The sequence below is a fragment of the Mercenaria mercenaria genome, chromosome 4 (assembly GCF_021730395.1).
Source record: "Mercenaria mercenaria strain notata chromosome 4, MADL_Memer_1, whole genome shotgun sequence".
Classification (NCBI taxonomy): domain Eukaryota; kingdom Metazoa; phylum Mollusca; class Bivalvia; order Venerida; family Veneridae; genus Mercenaria; species Mercenaria mercenaria.
The window spans coordinates 23,882,147-23,895,171 of NC_069364.1; the positions used below are offsets into that span (position 1 = coordinate 23,882,147).

Below are 13,025 nucleotides of genomic sequence, written 5' to 3' on the forward strand. Positions count from 1 at the left end.
ATTGTTTACAGAGTTGTTGAAATTATCAACTTCTGATTCGTTACCACAACATATACAAGTGTACACATTTTTGCAACATATTATGCATGAAGTCTCTATTGACAAAGTATATGCAGCGCTTTGTACTTCCGGGTGTGATTATATGTTCCCTTTGTGTGTACTGCACGAACACAAACATAAGTTATGTGGTATTGGTAAAGTAACGGTTCCCTGTAATAGATATGCTAGTAAAAGATATCGGTTCTTAAAAATGTGCGTGGACAATCATTGCTTCAAAGATGGCGCGATCCAAAATCTATCTAGTCTTAGAGATAAGGTACTCGAAAAGATTCGAGAAGGGGGAACTCCAGAAGAATGCCAGAAACGTTTGGAAGAAAAAGTAATCATAGATTTACACCTTGTCCAGCTGCATGGTGTAAATGACCTGCAGAAGCGATTTGAAATTCTTCAAAACATGAAAGGCACTAGCACCCAGAATTTAGACAGAGTATCTCTAGAATTGACGTACCATTCGAAAATGGCAGTAACATACGCAAAACTTGGTCGTCAGTTGGAGTCAGAAGAACATATCCGACAGACATTGGTTATGTGCGAAAGGTGCGTGCCATGTTTCGCAACCATAATGGCTCTTAATGATGTGCTATACACATATCAAGAACTTTGTTTCATGAACCGGTCAAATGAGCTTTTGAATAGAGCAAAAAATCATGGACAACTTATGTACCATGTGCAATGTTGTGAAGATGAGGCTGCTGCTTATCAGTGGAAAAGAATAATATTGCTATTCATGATAATGACATGTCTTCATATTTCCCATGAATTCAAACCTGGAGATGTGAGTGAAGTCAGTAGCGGTGATGTTATTCAAGCACGTGTCCTAATTTCTGAGGTCATAAAAATTTCTAATGATATTGAAATAAGGCGAAAAATGGTTTTATATCTGTGCCAAGGAAGGCTTCATGAGCAAGGTGACAGAAGTATGGCGATTGCTTATGTACAGAAAGCGTACGATCTTTCGAACGAAGGATGTATACGAAACACAGAGAAGATTAACATAGAGCAGTATTTGGCAGCACTCAGAGACTCGGGGGACTAAATCGTTGTATGTTTCAGCCCGCTGACGACCTCACTCATGAAGTCAAAAATAATGTAACATTTTCTATGCTACGTACAGTGACAGATATTTTCGTAGAAAAAAAATGTTATAACGGTAAGGACTTTGTGGCAAACCTGATTTGATGTATGGGTCTACAGTATTGTCAGTGAGAAATATGTCTTCATTTTTCCGCCCAAAGGGCCTCCGTTGCCAAATGGTTAAGATCTCTAACTTCAAATTACTTGCGCCTCACCGTTGTGGGTTCGAGCCTCACTCGGGGCATTGAATTCAACATGTGGGGAAGCCATCCAGCTGACTTACGGCAGGTCGTTGGTTCTACCCAGGTGCCCGCCCATAATGAAATAATGCACGGAAGGGAACCTGGTGTCTTCTTTAACCACCAAAGCTGGAATGTCGCCATATGACCTGAACTATGTCGGTGCGACGTTAAACCCAACAAAACAAACAAATAAAACAAACTTCTCCCTATCCAATTGGGTTTTATCTGACCTGGAATATAAAATGCGGAATCAAAATTGTAAATAAATATTCTCATTACGAACTGGATCATTATGAGCCGGAGGTTTTATATGACTTGTATTCTATTTAGTTTATACCTGATGATTCATAAACATGTTTTTATCATTAAGGAATTGTACACCAAATATTATACGCTAACAAATACAAATGCCTCTGAAACAAATTTAGACAGTTTGTGTAAAATCAACCTCTCCTTTGTAACCTCATACAGGAAGATTTTATTACAATAACGACTTGCAATGATTTTATTTTTCTATACCATTTGATAACTTTTAAAATCTGGGACACCGTCTGAATTAAGTAGATATACATTTTTAGCTATTCTTGCATAGCATGTTACTTCTTATAAGTCTAAATCACTTGATTATTTTTTTATATCCTTAGTTATTTGTCTCGGAAGAGTCTGTGATATCAAGCGGATTTAATGTGATATCTAAGCAAATACATACAGAAAGATTTTGTTGAAAAATCATATGTTTATGCATGTTAGCTATATCGGTATTATTTTGTATGTAATATATATAGACACATTTTGAAATAAAGTCACACATAAATGATGCGTTGGTAACCTTTTACATAGAATTGGTTCCCATAAAGTACACTTAAGGGTTGAAAGGTAAAATTAGAATACAGTATGGAGAAAAACAACATTTAAACTATTCTTTCTAATAGATAGCTTTATGTATATATTTTGGTGTGTAAACATTTATTAAACCTGATTGACAAAGGGCCATCAAGATCGGGTGTTTTCATGTAAAATTGTTTGTATTGGTTGTTTTTTTGTTTGTCTTTTTTTTGTTGTTGTTTGTTTGTTGTTTTTTTTTGTTTTTTTTTTTGTTATTGTTGTTTTGTTTTGAGAGTGGGTGTTTAGGGACATTTTGAATGATATTTACAATTATTGCTTTATTGTAGATATTTTGTTGGATATCTTCTACTGTACTCGCACACTAAGCATAATAGGGAGAGCGTAGATATATGGATCGCGGGTTCGTGAGTTCGATCCCAAGACGGGACGTATGTTCCCCGTGACGATTTGATAAAAAAGATCTACATTGTGTCTGAAGTCATTCGTCCTCCACCTCTGATTCATGTGGGAAAGTTGGCAGTTACTTGCGGAGAACAGGTTTGTACAAAATCCAGGAACACTGGTTTGATTAACTGCCCGCTGTTACATACCTGAAATGGTGTTGAAAAACGGCGTTAAACCCCAAACAAGTTTGTTTTTTTTTTACTTTTTTTTTTTCTTTTTTTTTGGGGGGGGGGGGGGGGATGGATGATTTAAGCCTGCTGATGTTTGTTTTTTGTTTTCGTATGGACATCAAATGATCAAATGTTTCGTTTTTTTTTTTTGTTTTTTTTTTTTTTTTTTTTTTTTTGATAATGGACAGTATGCACCCGTTGTGCAGATTTCTAGCATTGATGAAAAGAAATAGAATACTGTGAAAATAATGTCTTTCCTTTTTTATTCCTCCAGATTATAAACATTTATAACATAACTTATAAGACAAGTATATCGTTACTGATTATTTAATATTACCTTGCAAACACTTCATCAGTTTATTTTTATTATCATTTTAAATGTACCTGAATCTAATTACGACAGATATGCTCTTATGCGTTCAATAATAGGAGTTTGACACTCAACACTTTGACACTCAACCGGTGCGCAAGTTTCACATGTGACCATATGGCTACATGGTATGAACACCATGTTTGTATTCTTGTTCGTACACACTTTGCAAGACATTAAACCGTTAAGTTCGTTATCTTCTTCCTCTTCCTCGTCATCTGCAAGTACAAAAGTGTTTAAACAGTTGAAAGGCTAGAGGATTCTGAAATGAATTGGTACATATAACATAAGAAAATATATCACCAACATAAATTTATTTATACCTAAAATGACTATTTACATGAAGGAAAATGAACTTTGCAAAATATGTACTATTTAAACTTGAAGCTAGAGGAAAAGTGTGAGAAAATTTATATAGGGCAGATCCTGGCAAGTCTCACATGCGTAGTTCATATCCACTTTTCAATTTAACATGTTTAAAAAGAGCTGTCAGAAGGACAGCGTTCTCGAGTATTCAAACATGTTTGTAGATATCATTATTTTATTTATCCTTTCCGCATCTGTAACGTAACAGAATGTAGAAGAATCAAATGGCCCTTCCGAGCTTCCGTAGAAACCACATTTAATAAACAAAAGCCATTTTGAAACTATGGCTAAAATGTCTAGGTCAGAAGCTGTCAAATATAGGAATTTCTGACATCTGAGGGATATACTGACTTGTTTAGACATCCTCAAAAAGGGCTTTTCGAATGATTTGACGAAGCTCCAAAATCTCCTTGCTCCGTTACGGAGCCCTTTACAATCAAATCGTATGAAAAAGCAAAACAATTGACTCCCCATTTCCAAAAAAGGAAGTCCACGCACATACTTTCAGACAGGAACTGAAAGGCGTGACATACATCTGATCCAGGTTAACTTTACCATCGGAGTACCTGACCCTAAATCAAATTCCCTTATTAAGATAAATCCGTATGTGAGGTTTGATAACTGCAGTAGTTAAAAAGATATAGTGATATTGAGAACTTTGCCGTAATACTTTAACCAGCACTTTTACAAGACCTTATCATCTGAGATTTGACCTCTAACTACCCGATGTCTGCCCTTTACCTAGTCACCCCTTATGTTAAGTCTGATGATTATAAGGGCAGTAGTTAAGAAAAAATAGTGAAATTGAGAAGATTGTGGGTGAGTACAATAGCTCTCCTTATTATTCGAATAGTCGACCTAAAACAATCACAATGGCGTCATTATATATCATGTTAGGTTCCATTTATATCACGCGTGTTACTTTATCAAATAATATGTAATACATTTTTCCTGTTTAAAGATAATATTGATATACTGTTTTCAAAACGGCCCTAACCCATAACAACAAAAAGAGCAAGAAAGGATCATATTAAATATTACTTTGATGATCGACATCTTGATTCACATGGGCTTCAATGAACTCGGGTCCTTTCTCTTCTACAATATAGTTACACTTTGGAAGCGACTGTGCATGCACTATCCAGGGGTCGTCTCCTTGTTCCCAGTTACGTATACTAATACCGCACGAAAAACACTTTACGCTGTCATTCATACCTAAACCGAAAACAAAAGTTTCGTTAATGTATTCTCTATGGAAATAACGGCAAACTTACTATATATGCCCATATAAATGTTAACTCAGTGTTACATTTAATAGAAATTCGAAATCATAACCTATCCTACATTTTTGGTCCGACCCTAACTGTTCTTTGGCCCTGGAGAATATTCTCTTCAACTTTTTAACAAAACGTTGCAAAACTGCACATTTTATGCTTTATACAAGGTCAGTGATGTTAGAAATCAACTTACTGATGCTCTAAAGACATAACCCTCCTTTAATATTTGTATTCATTGACACAAAAATAATGTTTGAAAAGTCTCACTTAATAAAAATAAAAATTTAAGAAAAAAAAAACAATTCCCAACCTACCTACCCTAACCATTTTGAGCATGTTACCGGAAACAAAGATTTTTGGGGGCCTAACCAGCAAAAGTACAACATCTCAGTCTTTTGCATTGGAGCTGAACTAATATTTATGATAAAATAACGAGTCATGAGGTGAAGAATGATCCCAACATGTCCCCACTCCCGCCCCCGCCCCCACGTCACCGCCCCTAAAAGTGTTATTTATTGTGATTTGATTGACATAGAAATTTAGAGTTGGGGAGGTCTGTTCTTTTCATTTTCTTTGTTTGAATCAATTCACAGCCAATTAATATACAAACAGGGAAAATTGGGGTTATAAAAGGACAGATTTTGTTAAAACTTATTTTTATATACACTGCTAATTTAAAAAGCTAAACAATTTTTTTAAATTGACTAAATGCATTTTGGTAGAATATCTGACTGCTGTACTAAAGAAGTTATATATTATCTACTTTCAAAAAGATTTGGGCCGAGATAATGTAACGGATCAGTCAGGATCTGTGAACAAACGTTTTTCTTAAGATAGCAATCGGCTTTGGCTCTAAATCTAACGTACTGAACTGAACAACTGATAACAAATGGAAAACTTTATATCTGAACAATAGTTCTATGTTTAATCCAAATATGTTTAACTGCATTCTTGTCACTCGTGCTCGTCTTACAACTTACAAGTCAGGCTTCATTCTTTTCAATGTATTGAACAACGTAGAACGTGCCTACTTCTTCACCTACCGCACATCGAAGGCAATGTGTGGCACTAGCATAGACACTCGAGATTTAACACAAATTATGAACAATACTATAATTCCTGACTTTCTGAATTTGGGTCATCAGCTACATGTATAATGGACACACGAAACCCGATCAATATCACTTTGACGTATTAAAACAGCGATTAAACCTGTTTTACCGTTATCATTCCGGACCGCGTAATCAGAAAAAAAAATTGAAATGGCCTAGTATGTTTTTTCCTAACTTATTTGTTAGATACTTGTATTTTGTAATCTGTGTCTTCGAAAATAAAGCGTATGTTCTTTTCTATTTTGTTCTGTTTTACACTTAAATTAGAAAAGCGTTGCAGAAATAGATTCAGAGGTGGTACATGATCTTAAAAAATGAGCACCGACAAACGTGCACCTGGCTCCGAATCACAGAGTTGACAATTACACATTCACTTATAGGAAAAGATGCAAAAGTCCGAATTAATTATCATAATGATATTGCATTCATAAAATATCTCCCTCCTACCGTAACAATGCTAGTTTTGGTCTATGCATTTTGGCCTGTTCATTTTTACCTGTCTCGATCCCATTAAAATCATCTATAAACTGTACGTATAGCTTATATTTTATGGGAAACCGTGTACTTTCAAGATTAGATATACGTTTAATTCTATTTTGAACATAACTATTTGTGAGTTATTTAAGTACTGGTACCTCATGTCAAACATTGATGCACGTCTGATACATATGTTAAGTCCAAGTTAATTAAATGATATCAATAAATATTCCTAATTGTTTAAGAGTTTTCTACATGTGGTAGTATTTTTTCACCTCTTGGTGTTATTTGAGCCGCGCCATGAATAAAACCAACATAGTGCGTTTGCGACGAGCATGGATCCAGACCATCCCGCGCATACGCGCAGTCTGGTCAGGATCCACGCTGTTCGCTTTCAAAGCCTATTAAAATTAGAGAAATCGTTAGTGAAGAGAATGGATCCTAGCCAGACTGCGCGGATGCGCAGGCTGGACTGGATCCAAGCTGATCGCAAACGCACTATGTTGTTTGCTCAAGGCGCGGCTCATTTGTTTGTTTGTTTGTTGTTTTTTTTTTTTTTTTTTTGTTTTTTTTTTGCATAACACGTAAACTGAGGACTGATGGTTTTACTACATTAAGTGTTTTAACTGTACTACTGTTTGAATTCATATGCATCATTTTGCAGACATGTACCGACTGCCGGTGTGTGTAGTTTAGTTCTGTCGTCAGCAAATACATCAGTATCACAAGTGGCAAGTCATGTAAATACCGACTCTAGGACGGCGTAAGACAGTTTCATGTTCTAAGATAGAGCCTTCAGGAACCCATGCCTGGACTATATCTAAAATTTCATTATTAGCAGCTACATGCATTGAATTCTTCCATTTAAATGTTCCATTTCGGCATATTGGCCGTTTATCAAAATGATACACATTCACATTGATATTTTACAGCTTCGCGTTCTTCCAACAACAATGAAATATTTTGATATGATTTCAGTTGCTGTTGTATTCGAAGAACGCCAAGATGTACAATATTACTGGGATTTAACCATGTTAACACTTACTGTTCCGGACTAGGTCTAAATTTTCCCCTCAGTTATATCCTTCATATATGTATATACATATTTATTGAAACATTGAATAGCGTAAAATTCAGGAATAACTTGATTTTTTTTTTTTTTTTTTTTTTTTGTGAAATGAAGAAACATCAAACAATGACTGCTACTATTACAAACTCTTATCGGCCGCAATATGGATGTCTTATGTGGAGAATATCACCTACTTTATGTATTGGAATATTATTGAAGCCAATTTTATTATTCATACCCATATAATATGGTTTGATTTGATACGAACTTGCAAAATATCTTCAACAACAATAACACTGGATTCCATGGTGAATCTGTCAGACCCAATCATAAGTTCTGGAGTTATTTTATATATGATTTCCTCTCCTGACTTTAATCAAAATGGACTTATATCAGTAAGTACTTATAGGACTCATTTGAAATTTCATTATTGTCATTAGTTGGACTTAGACAATCAGGGTAGATAACTATGGACTGATATTTTGTCAAAGTAACCCACTTTTTTCAAATTGAAATGTGTATATCTCTGTAACTAATGAAGATACTGATCTGAAATTTCATATATGCCATCAGATGGACATGGGCAATTAGTGAAGATACATATTGACTGGATTTATGACAAATTACCTCCCTTTATTTTTTATGTAAATGAATATACCTAGCAATTTCTAATGAGATTGGTTTGAAACATTATATATGTCTTACATGGTAAGAAATTTCTACTTTTACTTACTTTTCTAATATATTGTTATAAAGGCTTGTACTTTGTATCTTCTACATGCATATACCAATGCATGATTACCTCCCCTGATTTTAATAAAAATAGATTTATCTCAGTAAGTTTTTATAGGACTCATTTAAAATTGCATTATTGTCATTATATTATAGTTGGACTGAGACAGGGGAGATAACTATGGACTGATTTTATGTCAAATTACCTCCCTTTGTTTCAAATTAAAATGGGTTTATCTCAATGACCAATGAAGATACTGATTTGAAATGTCATTTATGCCATTAGATGGAGATTGGATTTGAATATTATTTAAGTTTTCCAGGGTAAGAAATAGTCATGTTAGAACAGAAATGCAGCATTTGAGCCTAGGACCCTCAAACTTGGTATGGAGATTTGCCCTGACTTGTATGTGACTCATAGATCAAAAGGGACTGTTGCAAGAAAATATTTATCTTTATGATATTTAAAGTGTATGCCTATGTGATCTATCTCAAAACATGATATTATCATTAAGAGCAATGGTACTCAGGTGAGCGATATTGGGCCATCATGTTTTATATAGCGTTTTAATTCCTCCAGAAGCAATTTAAATCTTTAAGAATATTTACTACATACCGATAACGTACAATCCAATTATCTCATTTAGATTGGAAATTCTTAATTTCCAAGAATCGTTTCCGAAAGACTTTAAAATATTCCGTAACAATAATGCTGCGGCTCTGTTTCGAATGCCCACTATTTACATAAAAAAGAAAGAACAAAATCAAATTAGATATTTTACCTATTTTGAAACTTTATTTATGCTACTAAAGAGGAAACTGTATGGTTGATAATCAGTCTAAATCAAACTTTTTTTTAAATTAAACAAACTGCATGTTTCTAACTTACTAAAAGTAGTGAAAATAAATGTAAAACCTGATTGTTTACCACTTCCCATTTTGGTTAATTCAAAGATAGCTGTTACAAGAATAAAGTCCTCTGAAATAAGGCTACATTGCTCTATATGAGCCGCGCCATGAGAAAACCAACAGTGGCTTTGCGACCAGCATGGATCCAGACCAGCCTGCGCATCCGCGCAGTCTGGTCAGGATCTATGCTGTTCGCTTTCAAAGCCTATTGCAATTAGAGAAACCAATAGCGAACAGCATGGATCCTGACCAGACTGCGCGGATCCATGCTGGTCGCAAAGCCACTATGTTGGTTTTCTCATGGCGCGGCTCATATGTATGTATTATATCTCCAGGATACCAGTTCATTAAATATAATTCCGTGACTCTGGGAATCAAGTACTATGTCATTGCATTTAAATGTTTTCTTTGATATTGTATGACTACAAATAAACTGGTTTACTAAAGTAAAATATAATCACGATTGGAAATAATGATATACAATGGTTCACTGTAGTATTAAAATGGAAGTAACAATGCATTCGTCTGATATATTTGTCAGGTGTAGAGGACAGTTAATTTTACACGTATTCATTCTTCTGTCACTTCTTTAAAATAATAGAAATAAAGATATCAAGCATAATGTCAATATACGAAAAAAACGCATTTAATTTAGTCACGACATTATTCTAAAATATTTGCCACTCGATCTGTTTTAAAGAGAAGTACAACTTTTAATCTATTCCTCTAAATGCTAAGAATACGGACGAATAAAACAACTTAAAAGGTATATTTGCATCTAATGTGCCTACTTTGTGTTTTTAGTTTTGACTTTGCGTAATTGACAGTGGCCAAGCTATTCAGAAATGTCCGAATTCTTCCTATATAAAAGTCAAATTTAAGTCCAGGATGGGTATTTGCTGACTGATTTTTCTAGCACGCGTTCTATCCAAGGGAAGTCTGCAGGAAATGATTTGATTAAAGAAACGGGGGATGTACTTTTCGAAAAAAAAAATCACACACAAACACACACACTTCAACAGCATTATTGTCTGCAGAGGGAATGGAAGGATGTATATTTATGTCCAACGGCAGCTTTTGACAGAGTATTTTTCGGTGTGGGAATGAATTCATTTATTCTTGAATTGATTTTAGTATTATACACAGCAAGTATTGTTTGGATTCACAGTGCAGGCAGCAGCAGTACGTTATACTATGATTTTATTGTTTGTTTAACGGTGAGAGTTTAAAGTTTTCACCATTAGCTTTGAAAATTCTATTGGGGCCGGGCCCCCTGACCCTCCAACCCCATGCCGGATCAGCCCATGCACTTTTTTAATCATCCGATGCCTATATTAACTATGGAAAACACATAATCTATTTTTAATAACTTCGTGGTTATGTAGGTTCTATTTTTAGTTTACAATTACAGATATTTGTCAATAACATGTATCCATATCCATAATGAAATATTGTACAAGAGTAAATGATCACTCCTTTGCGCAATATATCTAACGTTACAATATCATATTTTTGTATCATATAAACATATAAACATTTTGTTAAAATGTTTCCCTGTACGTCCTCTATTAAATTCAGTATATTATATGTGTCGGTGTTTTACCTTGGATGTTTTAGAAATTTCAAAATGGAATACGAAAAATGCCAGTTGTATACTTAAACAAATTATAATAAAAACAGTTGTTTTTTTTATTCTGTTGCTTAAAGACTAGTTCTCACCTTACTCTTGAACTGTTTGTATTCTGAGAACCTTAAAATGATTTAAAATTTAACAAAACATGTTTGCATTGTATAATGTTTATGCATGTATATTGTGTGTTGAGATATATATGAATGTTAATACATTTTAAACAAGACAATTCAAGTGCTGTTAATTAATACATGATTTTTATCTTTGGAATGCTGTGTCAGGGAGGTTTATGATGTACAAAAAGTTGCGGTTCAGACAAGCTATGTGGACGCTTATTAGGCACAAGGAAAAAGCGTATTCTTCAAAAGAAATCTAAAGTCAGACGCTCTGTGCATGTGCCGGAAGACACATTTTTTATTCGATAGTATATCTCATTCGGTATATATCGCATGTTACCGTAGAGGTATCGATCCCGTGTCGAGACGAAAATCGGTAGGATCGATTCTCTATTACTATTCAGTGTAATTCGTAATTAGTTGTCTGCAAGGTATAACAACCACAATTTGATATACATGAAAATGTAATGTGTCCTCAAGAAAAGTCGTTTTCAACAGTTATTTATCAAAGCGGCTATGACCGTATTATTGTGAGACACACTGCATGCTCAGTGTTAGGCAAACTACACTTTTGGCCATGATTCAACGAGTACGGACCGTTTTACCTTACTGCCAATGTATAGTGTTTCATATATCAATTGTTCTTTCATTAAACTATTTGGAAATCACTTATTACTAATAAGCTTTCGAAAATTTTCAGCTATTTTAACCTTGAAATGGAAAAAATACTTCCCATTACTGGAATAAATTCCGGATTGCGTCATCCGTTTTGCGTTGTACAGACAAGGCATTAAGGCGTATCATGCCCACTGCTAAACAATATAATTCGGGTATAGATTAAGATTTAGTAACTGTCCTTAAAATTGAAAATACAGAATGTTGTCGCAGGATAGGAATTGATATACTTCTGAATAATTTAGAGCGAACATTTGACAGAAACGTTCCATTATTTGATTTCTTACTCGTGACTACATCATTAAAGAATATTGGAGGCATTTCTTCTAAATTGTTTGCAGAGTTGTTGAAATTATCAACTTCCGATTCGTTACCAAAACATATACAACTGTATTCATTTTTGCAACACATCGTGCGTGAAGTCTCTATTGACAAAGTGTACGCAGCTTTTTGTACTTCGGGGTGTGATTATGTGTTCCCTTTGTTGCTATTGCACAAATACAAACATAAGTTATGTGGTATTGGTAAAGTAACGGTTCCCTGTGATAGATATGCTAGTAAAAGATACCGGTTCTTAAAAGTGTGCGTGGACAATCATTGCTTCAAAGATGATGCGATCCAAAATCTATCTAGTCTTAGAGATAAGGTACTCGAAAAGATTCGAGAAGGGAGAACTCAACTAGAAGAATGCCAGAAACATTTGGAAGAAAAAGTAATAATAGATTTACACCTAGTCCAGCTGCATGGTGTAAGTGACCTGCAGAAGCGATTTGAAATTCTTCAAAACAAGAAAGACACTAGCACCCATGATTTGGACAGATCATCTTTAGAATTGACGTACAATTCGAAAATGGCAGTAACATACGCAAAACTCGGTCGTCCATTGGAGTCAGAAGAACATATTCAGCAGACATTGCTTATGTGCGAAAGGTACGTGCCATGTTTCGCAACCATAATGGCTCTTAATGATGTGATATACGCATATCAAGAACTTTGTTTCTTGAACAGGTCAGTTGAGCTTTTGGGTAAAGCTAAAAATCATGGACAACTTATGTACCATGTGCAATGTTGCGAAGATGAAGCTGCCGCTTATCAGTGGAAAAGAATAATATTGCTATTTATGATAATGACATGCCTTCATATCTCCCACGAATTCGAACCTGGCGATATGAGTGAAGTCAGTAGTGGTGACGTAAATCAAGCACGTGTCCTATTATCTGAGGTCATGAAAATTTCTAATGATATTGAAGTAAGACGAGAAATGGTTTTATATTTGTGCCAAGGAAGACTTCATGAGCAAGTTGACAGAAGTATGGCGATTGCTTATGTAAAGAAAGCGTACGATCTTTCGAACGAAGGATGTATACGAAACACAGAAAAGATTAACACAGAGCAGTATTTGGCAGCACTCCGAGACTCGGGGGACTAAATCGTTAAATGTTTCAGCCCACTGAAG

General features: G+C 34.8%; 1 protein-coding gene across 1 annotated transcript; it reads right to left on the reverse strand.

Annotated features, from left to right (window-relative positions):
• Positions 1 to 3,089: 3,089 nt before the first annotated feature.
• Positions 3,090 to 4,818, reverse strand: LOC128556266 (putative inhibitor of apoptosis). The gene is made up of 2 exons (XM_053540761.1): positions 4,614 to 4,818; positions 3,090 to 3,424 (listed from the first exon to the last, which is right to left on the reverse strand). The coding sequence occupies exons 1-2, from the start codon at positions 4,783 to 4,785 to the stop codon at positions 3,231 to 3,233; spliced, it is 366 nt and encodes a 121-aa protein (XP_053396736.1). The 5' UTR covers positions 4,786 to 4,818; the 3' UTR covers positions 3,090 to 3,230.
• Between the last annotated feature and the right edge of the window lie 8,207 nt (positions 4,819 to 13,025).

What these genes read in the sequence shown, in the direction of transcription:
- LOC128556266 (XM_053540761.1), bottom strand. Translation starts at nt 4,785, where the DNA reads ATGAATGACAGCGTAAAGTGTTTTTCGTGCGGTATTAGTATACGTAAC. An exon ending in TCAAGATGTCGATCATCAAA is followed by an intron (nt 3,425 to 4,613) that starts GTAATATTTAAT and finishes TTGTACTTGCAG; the next exon opens with ATGACGAGGAAGAGGAAGAA.